The sequence below is a fragment of the Odocoileus virginianus genome, chromosome 17 (genome assembly GCF_023699985.2).
Source record: "Odocoileus virginianus isolate 20LAN1187 ecotype Illinois chromosome 17, Ovbor_1.2, whole genome shotgun sequence".
Lineage (NCBI taxonomy): Eukaryota > Metazoa > Chordata > Mammalia > Artiodactyla > Cervidae > Odocoileus > Odocoileus virginianus.
Window position 1 is genome coordinate 49,015,969 of NC_069690.1, and position 18,985 is coordinate 49,034,953.

Sequence of the window (18,985 nt, forward strand, 5' to 3'; positions counted from 1 at the left end):
TGTGTCAGAGGTTTGTCCCATCACACCTGCAGAGACAGGCTGCTTTGTGGGGTAGGTGGAGTCCTTCTCCCCTCCACCACCCCCGTCCCCCTTCACCCCCCAAGTGCCCTAGAACTAGCTCTAGGAGAGTTGAATCCATCCCAGAGGGCTTTCTGCTGTCAATTTTGTCCTCCAGCTTGAATCCTTTTTTCCCCATTTGCAGGACTGAAATAGTTTCTTTCACAAATCTTTGTGAATGGGCTTGATGTATCCTGTGTTTTGGTTTTTTTATTAAAATATAGTTGATTTATAATACGTGTTAGTTTCAGGTGTTTAGCAAAGTGACCCAGTTATATGTGTATATTTTTTCCAGATTATTTTCTGCTATAGGTTATTATAAGATACTGAATATAGTTCCTTGTGTTCTGCAGTAGATCCTTGTTGCTTATCTTTTATGTATAGCAGCTTATATTTGTTTTTCTCTCTGACTTACTGCACTTAGTATGGTATTCTCAAGGTCCATCCATGTTGCTGCACATGGCAACATTCCATTCTTTTTTGTGACTGAGTAATATTCATTGTGTGTGAGTGAGAGTGTGTGTACTTGGTTTGCTTCCATGTCTTGGCTCTTGTAAATAGCGCTGCCATGTATATACATCAGGGTACATATATCTTTTTGAATTAGTTTTCATATTTTCCAGATACATGCCCAGGAGTAGGATTGCTAGATTATATGGTAGCTCCATTTTTAGTTTTTTCAAGACCCTCGATACTGTTTTCCACAGTGGCTACACCAATTTACATTCCCACCAACAGTGTAGGAGGGTTCCCCTTTTCTTCCCACACTCTCCAGCATTTATTATTTGTAGACTTTTTTGATGAACTGTTTTAAACTTGGCTTTCTTGAAATTTAATTGACACACAGTAAATTGCACATATTTTCTGTGTACAGTTTGTTTTGACATATTATGTACTGTGAGGCCCTCACCTTAATGGAGATATGGACGTATCCCCGATTTCCTCCTGCCTCTCTGAGCCTCTTGGTGGTCCCTCCCCCCACCCCTTCCCTAGTTTCCTGAGGCTGCCGCAACAAAATACTACATACTAGGTGGTTTAACACAATATAAGTTCATTCTCTGACAGTTCTGGAGACTGGAGTTCAGAGCCAGGCTGACCCGTCGTTGGTTCCTTCTGGAATCTCTCAAGGAGGATCAGTTCCATGCCCTTCTCCTAGATGCTCTTGTTTCCCAGAAACCTTGCTGTTCCTTAACTTGTGGGAACATTATTCCAGTCTGTTCCTTGTCTTCACATGGCCTTCTACAATCTGGTCTACCTACAAAACATCTGCCACCAAGTGTGGAAGTTTTTTCCTCAAACATTCCAGTTCTCCCCATCTACAGACTTGAATTCAGTCTAATGCCACCCGCAGTTAGCATCAGGCCTCACAGGTGAAGGGCTCAGTTTCAACAAGGCCTCCCATATTTCTTGCCAGCTGGCTATAAGTCAAAGGCGTCCTCATGACTCTCGGGTTCAACAGTTTGCTAGAATGGTTCACAGAATTCAGGGAAATTATTTCCTTACTATTAGCAGTTTTTTATAAAGGGTGTAGCTTGGGAACAGCCAAATGGAAGAAAGGCATAGGACATGGTCGGGGCTGGGGACTACATGGAGCTTCGGTGTACTCTTCTGCAAGGTGCTTCATCCTCTGGGTATCTGCAGTGTGTTCATCAACCCAGCTTTCTGAACACCAGCGTTCAGGGGTTTTTATGGAGATGTTATCACATAGGAGTGATTGATCATTAACTCAGTCTCCAGTTCCTCTCCCCCCTCCCCAGAGGCTGGGGAGATGGCGCTGAAAGTTCTAGGCTTCTCATCAAGCCGTGGTCTCTCCTGCAACCAGGCCCTATCCTGCAACTACGTAACAGTCACCTCACTGAAACAAAAATGCTCCAAAACCCAGGAAATTCTAAGGGACTTAGGAGCTTCTGTGTCTTGTACCAGGGACAAAGACCAAATATTGGAACAGAGTACACTTTTCTTGTCACCTCTGCCACTCAGGAAATTTCAAGCATTTTAGGAGTTCTGTGTCAATAACTGGGGGCAAAGACCAAAGTATATTTCTTACTATATACAGCTTCTCCCCTATATTCTGGATCCAAATTTACCTCTCCTTAGAAGAACACCAGTCTGTTGGGTTTAGGGCCACCCTCATCTAGTGTGACATTTAACTTGAGTATGTCTGCAAAGACCCCATGTCCAAATAAGGTCACAGTCAGAGGTGCCTTCAACTTACTTACTTAGACACAGTTCAGTCCACACCTCATTTTCAGCCAGCCACCGATTTGCTTTCTGTCACTATACATTGCAGTTTTTAAGAGTTCTGGAGAAGTGGATTCATGCAGTATGTACTCTCTTCTGTTTGATTTCTTTTACCCAGCGTAATTATTTGAGATTCATCTCTGTTGTTGCCTGTATAGTTCATTTCTTTTCATTCCATTGTGTGGCTAGACCTCAATTTATGAATCTGTTTACCTGCTGATGAATATTTGGATTGTTTCAGTTTGGGGCTGTGACTAAACTGTTATGAACATTTATGTTAAGTCTTTCTGTGGACATACGCTCTCACTTCTCTTCGATAAATAAACACCTAGGCTGCATTGTATGACAGATTTGTGTTTAATTTTTGAAGAGACTGCCAGATTGCTTTTCAAAGTGATTGTGCCATTTGACATTCCCACTGGCAGTGTGTGAGAGTTGTAGTTGCTCTTGCTAACACTTGGTATGGTTAATCTTAATTTTAGACATTCTAATAGATGTGTAGTTGGTATCTCATTAAGTTTTTTAATTAATTTTTTAAATTGAAGGATAATTGCTTTACAGAATTCTCATTAAGTTTTAATTTGCTTTTCTGTAGTGACTAGTGATGTTGAGCATCTTTTCATGGGCTTATTTCCATCTGTATATCTTCTTGGGTGAAATTTTTTGCCTCCTTTTTAAAAAAAAATGAGTTTTTGAGTTTTGAGAATTCTTTAGATGCTTGAAATAGAAGTTTTATGTCAGCTATAAGCTTTAGAAAGATTTTCTCCTAGACCGTGACTTGTCCTTTCATTTTTTTAATGGTGTCTTTTGAAGAATGTAAAGGTTCTTTGAAATTTAAGTGATGTTCATTTTATCCATTTGTTTTTCTATGGATTGTGCTTTGGCACCTAAGACTTTTGGCTTTAGGTTTTACATTGAAGTCTCTGATCCACTTTGAATTAAAGTTTTGTATCTTTAACTTCGTATACCCAAGTTCTTTTTTTGGGATAGGATTAATACCGTTGTTTGAAGAGTATTTTTAATATATTCTGTTTTGACTTATATATGTGTGTGTATACAAAAAACACCTTTATTACAGTGCTTATGAGAATAAATGGTGATTTGTCATTTTCATCAAAGCTGCATTTTTTTTTGATAGTTACATGTTCTAGGTATAAATTTGGGCCTTTACCTATTGAATCATTATATGTAAAGTAAGTTTGGGTGATTTGTTAGAGAACTGAAAGTTATTTTTATTTTCTCATAGCTACCATTGTCCTTTTCTCTTAGAAGACTGTACTCTTGTCTGTTGTGTGTGAAATTAGATTCCAACTGAATCATCCAGCATTTGCATAGACATTAACAGTGAATTACCTGACTTTTTATTTCCTGACAGTTTACTGAAATTAACTCATTCATTATATCATAAGATTCTTTAAACAATTCTTGGATGCAGCTTACAGTATTTTTGTCAAGAGAATAAATATATCTCTAGGCAATGTGCCTTCTAAAAATTATGTTTCTGCTGTACTTGGGAGATTATTTTTGTGTACTTGTGGTAAACTATATATGCAGTTAGAAGTCACTTTAGCATAAGAGACAATGTAAATGTACTTAATGCCAGTGACTATAATACTCAAAAATGGTTAAAATAGTAAATTTTATGTGATGTATATTTTACCACAGTAAAAATAAAAGTAAGGACCTCCTTAGTGGTCCAGTGGTTAAGACTTCATGCTTCCACTGCAGGGGACACAGGTTCGATCCCAGGTTAAGGAACTAAGGTCCTGCATGTCATGCTGCATGGCTCCCCCCCAAAAAAAGAAAAGAAAAATAGTCACTTTATAAAGCATTTAGACTTGTTTGTAAAGTGCTCATTTCTCTGTGACTTCCCACATTCCTGTGGTCTAGACTGTAGCGTGCATAGGAGAAGGGGTCCTGCCAAACTGCCAGTTGCAACTGTTTGTCTCTTTCAGAGAGACAGACTAGATAATAGGCACAGGGTTTGGCATATGCCTGAATTTTGAAGTGAGAGCTGGTAAACTTGAGTGGAGGAAAATGGAAACAGTACTTGAGAAAGTTGCTCTCAGCAGCTGTATAAAGGTCTTTGGATAAAACTCTGATTGTCCACTTCCATAAATTCTAAAATAAAGTTTGGAGCCAGTTTATTGTTGTAAAAAATGTCAAGCTAAGACTAAAACAAAGCCTCAAAATAATATAGATAGACTTGGTTTAGCATGCAATGCTATTTTAAATGTATAATTGCAATCTTTTAAAAAAATTCTTTACTAATATTTGTTTACTTTTAGTCGGCAGAACCAATTGAAAGACCAGCAACAGCAGGTGGTGTCGTTGTGCCCTGATGACACAGAGTGTCTGACAGTCCCACGGTACAAGCGAGACCTAGTTCAGAAACTAAAGATTCTGCGGCAGGAACTTTCCCAGCAACAGCCTCAGGCTGGCCATTGCCGCATTGAGGTTTCCAGGGAAGAGATTTTTGAGGTAAACTTGCACGTCTGATTTTAAAATAGAGAAAATTTAAATTTCGGTGATTAACTTGTTTTCCAAGTATATATTGGAGGTACTCATAATCTCTTGAAGGGCTTCCCTGGTAGCTCAGACGGTTAAGAATCCGCCTGCAATGCAGGAGACCTGGGTTTGATCCCTGGGTTGGGAAGATCCCCTGGAGAAGGGAGTGGTTACCAATATTCTTGCTTAGAGAATTCCATGGACAGAGGAGCCTCGCAGACTACAGTCCATGGGGTCGCAAAGAATCGGACATGACTGAGCGACTTTCACTTTAATCTCTTTAAAATGGGAGAATTTTCATTAATTTATCATTTTACTTGTGGGGAGTAAAGGCAGTAGTATTGGAGAGATTTAATATATAAGATAAACATTTGAATGGGATGAAGTGTAAGAGGTTCTGATGGGTGCAGCTTGGTCCCAGCGTTGTAGATACTGATTTGTTCATGACCACAGATATTATCCATCCCTTATTTTCTAATTCTTCCAAAAGGTAAGGAACTCTTAAATCAAAAAATCGTTTTGTCCAATTACTGTTGGACTGCTTCCTTAATTTATTGAAAATCTTCCTTTCTGGTATGTCCTTTTATCTCTGGATTTTATAGCTCTAATGGCAGCTTCAATGTTCTTACATAGTAAGTGGCAGAGGTCCAAGGCAGGGCTTTCCCACTTATTAGAGGGTTCCAGGGAAAGAGATATTTGGGGACTTCATAATCCTTCTCCCAAAGGATGAACTTTTTTCTCTCAGAACAGTTCTGACCTTGTTTGTACTCAGCCATTTGCAATTTTAAAATAATGTAAAGTTGTCAGTTTCCTGAAGATCACATTAACAATTACTTACGTGCTTTGAAACTTTGTTGCTTACCTTTCTGCTGGAATCTGTCACCTGGATTAGGTCAACTAACTTTAAAAAATGTGGTAGTTCTGTCAGATTGTGTTTTTTAATATGGGTGGTATCATTGCTATAGTTCATAGGACTTAAGTACAGACTCTTGCATTTAGTAGGCTTTTAATATAATGTCTGTCAAAGGAATTGATTTCAGTAGTATTAAACTCTGTTTTAAGTTCCATGAGGTTCCAAACACTTGGAGTTGATCCATTGATTTGATTGTTGAATACATTCCACTTTATTTAAATAAACATGTAGGTGGAATGGGAAGGAGAGTTTAAACAACAGGTTAAAAACACCTAGTAATAATAGTATATTAAACATTTTTTTCAGGAATCATATCGACAAGTCATGAAAATGAGACCAAAAGATCTCTGGAAGCGATTAATGATAAAATTTCGTGGAGAAGAAGGCCTTGACTACGGAGGGGTTGCCAGGTAAAGAGATACTCATCAGTAAATGACATATAGATCCTTATATTTGCAGATTAGATACTCTCTGTGGTGTAACCTTCTCATTGGTATTTATTTTCTAACATAATGTTATCTAATGTTTGCAGTATGGAGTAGATGCATTCATAATGAGGTTATTTAGTATAGCACTGCTGCCAGTAAAGTATTTGTGAACTTGCTAATGGATCATGTCGTCCAGTGAGACTTTCTCTGAAAACTAGCTGCAACCCTATGTGGACTGTTGGTAGGGCCTACAGGCCTGATATTTTCTCCGTTTCTCTCCTTCAGTACATGCTGTTCCCTCTGCTTTACATTGTCAGGAATAATCTTGAGATTTTAATGACATGTATTCTAAACTGAATACTGTTTCCCTTTGCTTCCATTGCCATGCTTTTTAACCTTGTTAAAGGAATGTTTGTGTCGGGAAGTATGTGTGTATATCATAAATTCTCCATAGAATATTTCAGTACATTCAATATGATGTTTCTGCTGCATTCATACATCAAGTATTTTTTTCCAGGTGTGAGAATTCACTAAATGCAGCAGAAACATTATAGCTTTTTTGTTAAAACATTTTAAGGACCATCATGATAATTTTGTCTCCTCTAATCTAAATCCAGCCTAAATTAAATTTGTGTTTCCACCAGGTCCCATAATTGCTATTTGGCATTACTTGTTTTCACCTGTAAACTTTTTCTGTGACCTTTTTACTTGGCAAATGGATAACTTCTTTAGTTTGGATTTTTAGAATTGATCACTGTGCACGCATGCTCAGTCGTGTCCAACTCTTTGCAACCCCATGGCCTGTAGCCCGCCAGGCTCCTCTGTCCATGGGGATTTCCCAGGCAAGAATACTGGAATGGGTTGCCATTTCCTTCTCTAGAGGATCCTCCCGACCCAGGGATTGAACCTGAGTCTCCTGCTTGGCAGGCAGATTCTTTACCACTGAACCACCAGGGAAGCCTTTAAAAAACACATATATGCATAAAAAACATATAAGACATAGTAGGTGGGAAGGTTGCTTATTGGAGATCTCACTTTTTCTTTTTAATCTCTAGACTTTTCAAGTATTAAGCATAATGATTTAGACGCCATCAAATGATAAAACTTTGAAATGTTTTCCTTTAACTATTTTAATAGTGTTTCACTGCATTTCTTAAAATTATATTATTCCCCTGTTTAATCCATAATATCAGAATATATCATTTACATGCCTTTCCTAGCTGAGGAATGACAGGCTTTGAGACTCGGACGTCACCTTAAGTTCTAGACTAGTGATTTTATTTCTGTCTCACCAAGACAAAAAGTGGTCTTTTATACTTTGAAAAATGTAAATGATTTAATAAGTTTAAGGTGATACAACTGTTTATTATAGGTTTTAAAAACACTGATGTATGCTTGAAACCAAGAAGTGGGATGAAACATCCCCAGAAAGTGCTGGCCTGCCCTTTTATTCCCACTTATACCAAAGGCCTTGGTAGTTTCTCACCACTTACATGTTTATCATGGTTATTCTAGGGTTTACACAAAACAGATAGTGGAAATGGATAATGAAATTTTCTTACTAAAACCATACCAACAATAATACATGAATTAGTTATATATGAATGTTATATATTGTATAAACTAGTATAAAACTGCCATGATTGGAGATGATCAGGGTGGTATGGATGGGACCACTTCGAGGTTTTGAAGTAAAACTATATTCTTCCCTTCATTTTATAATTATTATGGATCACAAATTTGTTTAGCAATTAAAAGTAACAGACCACTGGGCTGCAGCATCTAATGGTACTTCTGGATATCATTATTATGTTCGCTGATGTTAAAATGTCACAAAATTAACCAAAATTGAGTGAGACATGAGTTCAATATAATAAAACAAGGGTTTTCATTTACTTTGGGGATTGGTAGATTCTTCTTTTTTTTTTAATTTAATTTTTTTTTATTTAATGGGAGGATAAATGCTTTACCATGCTGTGTTGGTTTCTGCTGTACATCACAGAAATCAGCCATAGGTGTACTATCTCCTCTTGAACCTCCCTCCCACCCCTCTAGGTGGTCATAGGGCATGGGGTTGAGCTCCATGCGTTGGTATACTTTTCTAAAGTGATATTACATAACTAGTTAGTGCTTTATTTTGTTTTATTAAAAACTTTTTTGCTAACATTAATTAATAGCATATCTTAGTAAAAGTATATTTATTAACAAAAAATTCCTTTGGCATATCTTGTTTTTTAGGGAGTGGTTATATCTCTTGTCACATGAAATGCTGAATCCTTATTATGGCCTCTTCCAGTATTCAAGAGATGATATCTATACATTGCAGATCAATCCTGATTCTGCAGTTAATCCGGTATGATTGGTGGTTATAATGATATGAACTAACTTATGACCTACAATGTTTTTTCATCTTTAAGTGTCAGTGTAGTTTATGACATAGGTTTGCTGTCTTTGTTCAAGTCACATCCCTTGGACTTGGCAAGTCCTCTTTTAAAAACTTTTCTTAGGTAAATGACTATGAGTGTGTGCAGCAGTTGGGCCAGGGAGGTTTACTGCATCACTGCTGATAATAGCCCCAACTGGGAATAACAGTGCTGTCCGTACGAGGGGTTGATTAAATTATGACATGAAGCAGAATGACTTGGTTCTAAGAGCTTAGCCTCTGGAATTAGACATGAGAACACGTCCTGGTCCCATTACTAACTAGCTTTGTGACTTTCATTGACTTAAGCCTCAATGATAAAATATAATTTGAACCTGAGAGAAGGGTTGTGACTGTTAAATGAGACTCTGCACAGTGCTATACGTTATTATCCCTATTACATATTATTAAGTACTCAACAAGAGTTAGCAGCTGTTACTCATTTGTTGGTTTTATAGTATTTCTATTATCTTTCCATACAAGGGTATATTATAGAGCCCCTAAAATGATGTTGTGGGATAATGGATAATGATATGTAAAGATAGTATTTGTAATAGGTGAAAAAAGTTAACAAAATAGAATGATGCAACTTTGGTAAACATGTATATGTGAGAACATTGAAAATATCCACAGTGTAATACATAACAGTGGTTATCTCTGAGTGTTAAGACTATGGGCTTTTTTTCCTGGTCTGTATTTTCTAAATAGTAGTGAACAGGTATACTACTTTTTTAAAAGAAAAGTGCTAGGCTTATAGGTGAGCTTAGAGATTGTTAAACAGAGAAGTAAAAGAAGTTTAAAATACAAATATCCAACAGTAATAAAACAATATATCATGGAAGACCAAATCTGTCTAAACATGGTAGGCATGGTAGGTTCCTTGCTAGGTATTCTTCATAAAGGGGAGATTTTTAGGTGAAGATTCTGCTTGACCAGTTCATTACTGCCACCGTAGTAATGATAGCTTACGTTTGTTGAGCATTTACCATATGCCAGGTCCAGCGCCTTGGGCTTCATTACCTCATGTTACTACCCACAGAGACCCTTTGAAGATGCTATTATTACCCTTATTTTTCCAGATAATGAAAAATTATCTCTACAGAGGTTAAGTAGTTTGCCCAAGTGTACATAGCTAGTAACTGGTAAAATCAGGACTCTAGTCCAAGTTAGACATGAAGTCTGTGCTCTTAAATCTGTGATGTTTTGAAGTTCAGTTTCTGGTTAGGTCAAGAGAACAGAGAGGTAGAGAATTGAAAGCTTTTTTTCCATGACATAGCCATGACTATAAGGAGCTCAGCAGGAGATGCGAGGAGAGAGAACAGGGTCTGCAGGAGATTTAGTGAGCCTGCTGAGGGACTAGGCTTAATTTCTGCGGATAAGTTTTACAGAGTGACGCCCTTTCTTTGTGAGAGGCATTGACTCTGCTGCAATATTTTGTAGCAAAGTATAGTATCTTAAGTGTGCCCTATAGAAACTTTCCCTAATGAGTATTGAGCCTTGATACCATAGCCTATCCACTTAAATAGTTATAAATTGGAGTATAAGTTGATACTTATTATTTAAAAAATTACTGTTGCTTACATATTTAATTTTTATTAAAAATTCCCTGGATAGTACCTACTTTGAATATTTACATAAACTCTCTTCAAATTTCAGGAGCATTTGTCCTACTTCCACTTTGTGGGACGAATAATGGGAATGGCCGTGTTTCATGGACATTACATTGACGGCGGTTTCACGCTGCCGTTCTATAAACAGTTGCTTGGGAAGTCCATCACTTTGGATGACATGGAGCTAGTTGACCCAGATCTTCATAACAGTTTAGTGTGGATACTGTATGTATTGAGTCTTGTTCATTAGAATCTGAGCTCTTAAAAGATACATGTTTCAAAATGGATGTACTTTTTTTGAAATATAAAACATAATGCACGGAAAATATTAAGGGTGATCATCTGAGTGATGGGACCATATGAGACTTTTCCTCTTTCTGCTGCTTTTGTGTCTTTTTAAAATTTCTAAATTTTAGCAAAAGTATTATTACTTTAAAAGGGGAAAATGTAGTATACTTTATTTTTAAAAGCACTTAATGATTTCTTCAACATGATGCAGGTTGTGTTTCCATTTTTCATATGTGAGCATAAGGTATTTCTGCTGAAATGATGATTGCTGAAACCATACTTTAAAAAGGGTATTTCTAAGAGTCAGCTCTGTTTGTCTGGAGGTCATTCATTTCTGAAGATACACTGGCCATGCTTGTTTTTACCAAGTACACAAGTAGCGCTCTCAGTGGGGCTCCTCAGGTGTTTGGTCACTTGGATTACCGAGATTCTGGTAGAACTTCTTACCTGAAAGCCAAACAGAACTGAGGTTTCCCTGTGTAAAACACAGCTTTCCAGGGCTTCCTCATTACTCAATAAAAATGTTCCCAGGGTTTATGAAGCTTAAAGCTCTTTGACTTTTCTGCCCCCCAACTGGTAGGAACGGTGGCATGAGGACTAGTAAAAAGAACATAGGGTCAGATGTTCCTCTGTTTGTCATGTCGTAAAAACTACCTTAGTTTTATTTGTTTCACCAATTAATATATCTCTGAGATCTGAATTTTAGATTTTCTAGTCAGGTGTCTTTCCCTTTCTTTCCTTTCTAGCGAGAATGATATCACAGGTGTTTTGGACCATACCTTCTGTGTCGAACATAATGCCTATGGTGAAATCATTCAGCATGAACTTAAACCAAATGGCAAGAGTATCCCTGTTACTGAAGAAAATAAAAAAGAATATGTCAGGTAAACACTTGTATGATCTTAAGCCTGAGACTTGTTTTAATGTTCTAGAATGGTGGTATGGAAAAATATTGATGCTTAGGTAGTGTTACTTACTGCCACAGCATAGGCCTCTCCTCAGCAGAATTAAGTGGCTTAAAAACAACCACCATTTTATTATTTCTCATGGTCCCGTGGGTCAGTTGTTTGGATCGAGGATAACAGGGACAGCACACTGCTCCTCCGCATGGTGTCAGCTGGGGCGGAAATGTTAAGACGACCTCTTCACTCACATATCTGATGTTTCACCTAGGGTGGATTGGCTGGCTGGGGGCTGGCTGGAGTGGATGCTGGGTCACCATCTGGCACCTGGTTCTGTTGGCTGGGCTCCTTACTTATCCCACGTGGTGTCAGAGGCCTCTCTCTGCAGCACAGTAGCCAGACCTCTTATCGGGTGGCTGGTTTCCCAGAGCACAGAAGGAGGAGTTGTGGGATCTTTTAAAAGACCTAAGCCTGGAACTGGCCAACATCACCTCTGCTGTATTCTTTTGGTTAAAGCGAGTCACATACCAGCCCAGGTTCAGTTGAAAGAGGGGCTGTACATTTTGCAGAACCCCTTCTTTTAATATTTAAAGGAAAACGTGGGCATGTTAAAGTAATAATACATGGTTTGTGAATTGATTTTGAGGAGTGACTTTTCTTAGGCACTTAATTCTGTTCTGATGTTAATTTATCGGATTGCTTTTGTGCAGCAGATAACACCACCATTCACAAGTTGAGATTCTTGGTTTTTGGGTATATGTTAGATGCTACTAAGAAAATAGAGATGAGCTTCCTTTTTAAAGCTTTTGATGTGGTGTCATAGAATAGCATGTTGTAGATACAATCAGCTGCTTTGTTACCTTAAAAGTAAGCATTTGTAAATATTAAGACTTAAGGAGATGGCAGGTGATGTCCCTTAAAACACTCGGCTGTTCAGATTGGACATAACTGACATAGTTCTTCCTTTTTCTCTTTAAAAATGATAGGAGACTTGTAGCTTAGTGTTGTTTTTTCTGTTTCTAACTTGCTGCTCATAATGTGTATGGATTTAACATGCTGTGTAAGCTGTGTCCTAGTTACTGAACAGTTTATGCAGTGCTGCTTTGCCAAATAAAGTTAAAAATGAAAAAAAAAAAAAAAAAAGAGGGGCTGTACAAAGGCACAAATTTCAGGAAACACGGTTTGTGGCGTCATATGTAGTGTAGCTCCCACAGCTAGCTGTGCAGAAGCACTTCTGTGCTGTATTACTAGGACTTAATCCTATTTATAAATGAAGATGTGGGTTTATATAAGAAATACGTGTTTTCAATAGAAATATAATTTATGAAAATAGAAATATATTGACATATATTAAATATAAATTAGTATAAATATTAAAGAAATCTGTATAAGAGGTACTATATTTCTTATAAAAAAATCAAGAAAATGTTCAAGTTTTGTACACCTGTTGATTGAGGAATCTAGAAGTATTAAGTGAGATCATTTGGCTCATGGTATGTGAAGTTTTTCTAAGCATTAAACTGTGATAATCAAATTTAGGAGTTTGAACTTCACCATATGTACTCAGAAGCATGCTTGCTGTACTTTTTGCACAGAATATGTCCTCAGGTCTTACTGGCTGGAATGTTTCAGTTTACGGATGAGGCCCATCAGTCTCATAGCCTGTGAACCCTGGTAGAGCTTTGTTGGAAAACAATTTGAGAACAGCTGCCAAAATGAAAATGCATATGCAGCTCCATTCTTAGGAATCTGTTGTTTGGAAACACATTTGTAATTAAAGAAATATAAGGCTGTTTAAATATTACTTGTAAAAAAAACCTGAAAACTGCAAAATGTTTGTAGAAGAGAATGATGAGATATATTAAACAGAATATTGTGTGACAATTTAAAAAAAGAGATTCTGCATAAGCTGTCACTTAAAAAGCATGTCTTGGAACAAAGTCTGTATTGTTTCATTCTCATACAGATGATGTTCAGGAAGACCACTTACCCAATAAGATGTTGCCTAGGGTGGGAGAGTGGAAGTGATAGGCCTGGAAGTAGAGAGGAGAGGGTAAACGAGTGGACTTTCAAGTTTTACTCTGTCTCCACATTTAATGGTTGATTTTTAACTATGATTTTTCTTTTAATAACAAACATATTACATTTGTAACTTAATGAGGGACTTCCCCATGGTCCAGTGGTTAGAACTCCTCGCTTCTACAGCAGGGGGCATGGGTTTGAAGTTTGATCTCTGGTCGGGGAACTAAGATTACACCTGTCAAGCAGTGTGACCCCACCCCCTCAAAATACACACACAGACACACACACAATTAAAAAATCACAAGAACGAGCAGGAGTCTCCTGAGGTGCGGCAGTGGGCCACCTCCAGGATCTGGGCAGGCTGCGCGTTCTCCAGGATCCCGCCGTGTTCACAGGCGTGGGAATTACTCCCTGGGCCTCCTGGGTGGCTCAGTGGCAAAGACTGCCTGCAGCGCAGGAGACGCGGGTTCAGTCTCTGGGTCAGGAAGATCCCCTGGAGAAGGGAGCATGGGGATCTCATGCACAGAGCGACCTGGCAGGCTGCAGGCCAGGGGTGGCAAGAGTCTGACAGGGCGACCACCAATCATCCCTTACAGATACAGTCTTGAAATTACAAAGAAAAACTTTTTACAGGTTGCAGTTTTTTGAACAAAGAAAAATAAGGCCCCCCAAGGGATACAGTTAATATTAAGTAACTTATTTCTTAGAGAATTATTTCTTCCAAGTTTGGGAAAGGAAATCCTGACAGATTGGGAGTAGGAGTAGTTCTGAGGTTTGTGAGAGAAATTTTCCTGGGAAGATAGATTTAAAAAAAAAAAAGGGCAATTCATGTAGAAAGTGTAAGTCCAAACAAAGCTGTAAGTAGAGCTACACATGAGATGTAGTTGCGTGTACTTTTTGTTGCTCAAATTACACCTTTCAGGGCTTTTAAAGCCTGTAGGGAAAAATGAGTAGTCAAAAAGTGCTTGCTAGTGGCTTTTACTGTTTCTTCTCATTTTGGATATGGGGATTCTCTTTACCTCCCCTTCCGCTGTATATGACCCACAAAATATAAAGGCAACACCCAACACATTGATTATATTTTTAAGTGAAATCAGAAAAAGTTATTTTCGGTTGAATGGGCTCTCTTCTGGTTATTGGCATGCATGCTAGAAGCTGAGAAAATCGTTTCATTTAGATTTTAACTTCAGACCCATCTGCTCTCCAGCCACCTTCCAGTTTAATAGGAGTTTTTCCGAAATGAAGAGTTGCTGTAGCGATGCTGCTTTTGTTAGTGGAAGGTTACTGCTTTTTAATTTATGCTGCTTATCATTTATACTGAACTGCCTCACTGCTGAGGATCCATCTACTTTCAGTAATCTGAGATTCTTTTAGATTTTAGACTAAATTCTTAACGCTAGACACTTGTAAAGTGCAGTGTTGCTAATGTACTAATGATTCATAGTAATTACCAAATCTGAATATATTTGATCATACAAAACCCCTGCCCAATGTTTCCAGGCTTTACGTGAACTGGAGATTTTTACGAGGCATTGAGGCGCAATTCCTGGCCCTGCAGAAAGGATTTAATGAAGTAATTCCACAGCATCTGCTGAAGACATTTGATGAGAAGGAGTTAGAGGTCAGTGTATGAATGTCATGACATCATCTAGTATAACAAAGCAAGGTTGAGAAGTTTCTGTTACTTAGTTTTAGAGGAGTTGTATTTCTGGTGCTTTTGAATTTTTTCTGTGTGCTGCTGTGAGAATTCTAACTCATAGGAAAAGCCTTTCATGTTTTGGAAATTCTACAAGTAGTCTCTCTTATATTGTGACTATCCTTTATTCTTCCATATTTTCCATTCTTCCTTTTAACAGGTTTTGTATATTTTGTGTATATTCTTCCAGTGTTATTTCCTGTTCTTTAATTAAATGGCTATTGATTTAGTTAAGTGAAACTTTATCAATTGGTCTACACCATATTGCAGTTTATTTAGAATAAAAACCTAGACCCAATTGGATTTACGTTAAGCTTTACAAGAAAGCACTTGATAGACAAAAACCTAGAGGAAACATTTAGGATTGTCTAAACCCGCCTGCAATGCAAGAGACCTAGGTTCGATCCCTGGGCTGGGAAGATCCCCTGGAGAAGGGAAAGGCTACTCACTCCAGTATTCTGGCCTGGAGAATTCCATGGACTACAGTCCATGGGGTCGAAAAGAATTGGATGTGACTGAGCGACTTTACATGACTGTCAAAACATCTTCAGTCTCCTTGGAAACTTTTGTTACTAATACAGACTTTAATAACCAGTTAACCATTTTTTAATTTTAAAGCTAGTCCTTAAAGCACCTTAAGTTTGGTTTTATAATTAAGACCTTTAACAAATACATCTGAGTTACTACTGAACTACTTTGAAAAGTAATGAGATTTTATTCTACCTGAGGTTGCAAAATTGAATTAGTGCCTAGGGATAGCATAAATATTAGAAGTCTATACATAATTTAAAATATGATTTTATTAACTTCAGTGTCCTTTCTAACTAAATCTGTTAACAAATCGGTTAGACAAACCTAAAAAGATTGGTTTGACTGAATACCATCCCATTCTTTCCGTGATTGAATTATTCAATACTGAAATGACCAGAAGGAAGTAGGAGGAGGAATAAAACACAGCAGGAATGACAGTAAAGTTGAAATACGATGCATTTTTTTCTGTTCGTATAATAAATAAGGAATTTGGCTTTAAAGTTACCACTCCTCTGAAGAAAGGAATTTTGAGAGGTATCTTCAGTATTATAAGTACTTCTGTAGTTCTATTTGGATAGCCACTTACCTGTTCATATAGCTGTGATTCAGGATTTTTCAGAACCCTGTAGAAGCTTTGTTGCAGATTTTATTCAATAATGTTAGGGTTTGTTATATAATTTCTACTGCTAATGAAATTAACTTTTCATAAGAAATATATATATATAGTTTTAGTGTTACACTGGGTTAGTATACTTAATTATAAACTATGGGATTTGCAGGTTGCATTATGTTCTGTACTACACACTATCATAAGTCAGTGTTATACACAGGTTAGTAAGGTGACTCTGTCTTGGATCCTAAGGAGGTGTGAGTATTAATTGTATCAAAGTGATTTTGATTTATCATTTATAGTGAGCCTGCATCAGAATGCCAAGCAGAGCTCTGTAACAGCACATTCATAAATTTTGTACTTTGGTCCAGCTTTAAGCAGATTGTACCACTTATTCAACACAATTTCTTGAATGCCCATGCACTATTGGTTGCTTTCACAGGATGTAATGAAACAGGTAGTACTGCCTTATTACCGAAGAGGAAACTGTGGCCAAGGGAAGTGAGCTGAACTGCCCAGAATTCCAAAGCTAAGAAATGTTGAAATTGGAATAGTAGATCCAGGTCTTAAGGAAGGCATATGTAAACTGTATTTACTCTGAATCTAGTTTCTGATCATTATCATTTTTTTTAGAATTCTACAGTGAGATTATGGAACTTCTCATCTTGTCATGTCCATCACTGTGGTTCTCACATCCTGGGTAGGGAACCTGCAGTGTAGGTACTCATGGAGCTTTTAAAAAATACAGACCCTAATTCACCCCAGATTCACAGAATTAAAATATGAGCATAGGACCTAGTGTGTATATTTTGAAAAACTTTCCAGATGGTTCTGACATCTACCCTCGATTAAGGACACCATTTGAAAGCCAACATTGCAAATCTAAAGTTCCATTTTGAGGAATTTTTTGGCCGACTTGGGTTTCCATTGGCTCATTATTTGTGCAATATTTTAACAGCTCATTATTTGTGGACTTGGAAAGATAGATGTTAATGACTGGAAGGTAAACACCCGGTTAAAACACTGTACTCCAGACAGCAATGTTGTCAAGTGGTTCTGGAAGGCTGTGGAGTTCTTCGATGAAGAACGACGAGCGCGGTTGCTTCAGTTTGTGACCGGCTCGTCACGAGTGCCTCTGCAGGGCTTCAAGGCTTTACAAGGTGAGAGAGGGAGGCACAGACCATCTGGCGTCTCATCGTCGGGGCAGGGCGTTAGTATTTGGTGTATGCAGATAGTGTACAAACGTGCTTATAAACAGATTCTCTTTTCACTCTAGTTCTTATCTGTAACTCTCGTGTCTTGATACCTTCTTCTCCTTCCTTTCCTTGTTCCCTCCCAAGAGCCTTTCCTGCTGGGTTCTCTGTGGTTGTAGTGAGTGCCGCATGTTGGAGACGTGTGTGCTGATGCTCTGCCTTTTCTGGACACCTTGCTTTAAAATGCTGTTGCCCATTCCTCTAGGGGAAGTCTGTCTGCTTCCGTGTTCACATCTCAGCCTGGCAAACATTTACCCACTTGGGAGGCCTCTCCCCTCTACTTTTTTAATCTTTTAATAGAGGCAGCATGAGCTGTGGAAGCCGTTTGTCTGGTCAGAGCACTTTTAGTTAATGCATGGCATCAGACCATCTCACAGCCATATTCCGTTTTTAAGGATTGTTTTCCATGGACGAGCTGTTCAGCTGGGGGATGAGTTGGGATATTGCTAGTGATCGTGGCGCTTCACTGGGTGGCAGTGTTCCTTTACCTCTGAAGCTCTTCATTTTAAAATCTGCTGCTGCTGGTGACTGAGGGTGTAGGAAGCAAGGCTGGTACATGACTCCACAGTGCTGCGTAGTCTACGTGTCAGAATTCCGTGGGGGAAAACAGACTTGAGTCGTGCTTGCATTGCCCATGTGGAGAACTCGTTATCAGCAGACTGCTCAGATGCATGAAGTGAAGTTGTATTTCTGCAGACTCGTTACTCTCTAGACTGTGATCTTTTGCTCTCTGCGAAGTCTGAAGAGTGAAACCTAAATCTGCATTAGGTTGTCATCTTTTTGAATATGTGCTGGACGTTGGATTTGCCCCTTTGGGACAATGACTGTCCATAGAAGATAGAGGTTGGCAAAAGGTTTCAATCCTGAACTTTCCTTAAATCGAAAGGCTAGCAGATCAAGGAATCAGGCTTGTTATCCAAGGTCAGTTCCAGCTTTTAAAAACCCAGATTCTTTTCCTGGGCCTTTTGGCAGCTGTGTGGAGTCACCAGTCCTCCCTTAGCCCTAGACCCTGTGGTTTATGTACCATCTTTATTCTGAGATTTTGAGGACTGATACGTGTGCCTGCAGTGATCTGACCCACATTGGCTTCCTCTGCAGGTGCCGCAGGTCCACGGCTTTTCACCATACACCAGATCGATGCTTGCACTAACAACCTGCCCAAAGCCCACACTTGGTGAGTTACTTCAGTAGCTTTTTCCCTTCATGCCAGGTATGTAGGTGTTAGTTTCAGACAGATTTGACATTTTATTTGTTGTTCTACTGAATGGCACCTTAAAAAGTTGCTTATTATTCCTTTTAAATGGATTAAGATTATCCAAAAATGGGTAGGGAAAATCCCTTTGGGGGATTTTCAAGTAAATCTCAACTAGAGAGAAATATAACCTCTTTCTTGTAGTTTTCTGTGTGACACAAAGAGTGATATGGCTGTATTAGTTTAGTGTAAACTAATGTACACTTGCCAGGTCAGTTGCCCTGTTTTGAATGAACTGTGATTTGCTTATTT

The 18,985-nt window shown here is 38.3% G+C and overlaps 1 protein-coding gene across 2 annotated transcripts in view; it reads left to right on the forward strand.

Moving 5' to 3' along the window:
• The window catches only part of SMURF2 (SMAD specific E3 ubiquitin protein ligase 2), a 118,144-nt gene that overhangs the window by 95,774 nt on the left and 3,385 nt on the right, over window positions 1–18,985 (forward strand). For both annotated transcript variants that reach the window (XM_070479780.1, XM_070479779.1), the window contains exons 11-18: window positions 4,587–4,779; window positions 6,026–6,129; window positions 8,386–8,500; window positions 10,226–10,404; window positions 11,214–11,351; window positions 14,892–15,012; window positions 17,187–17,388; window positions 18,580–18,655. In XM_070479780.1, the coding sequence (XP_070335881.1) occupies window positions 4,587–4,779; window positions 6,026–6,129; window positions 8,386–8,500; window positions 10,226–10,404; window positions 11,214–11,351; window positions 14,892–15,012; window positions 17,187–17,388; window positions 18,580–18,655 (1,128 nt within the window). The remainder of the gene's footprint in view (window positions 1–4,586; window positions 4,780–6,025; window positions 6,130–8,385; window positions 8,501–10,225; window positions 10,405–11,213; window positions 11,352–14,891; window positions 15,013–17,186; window positions 17,389–18,579; window positions 18,656–18,985) is intronic.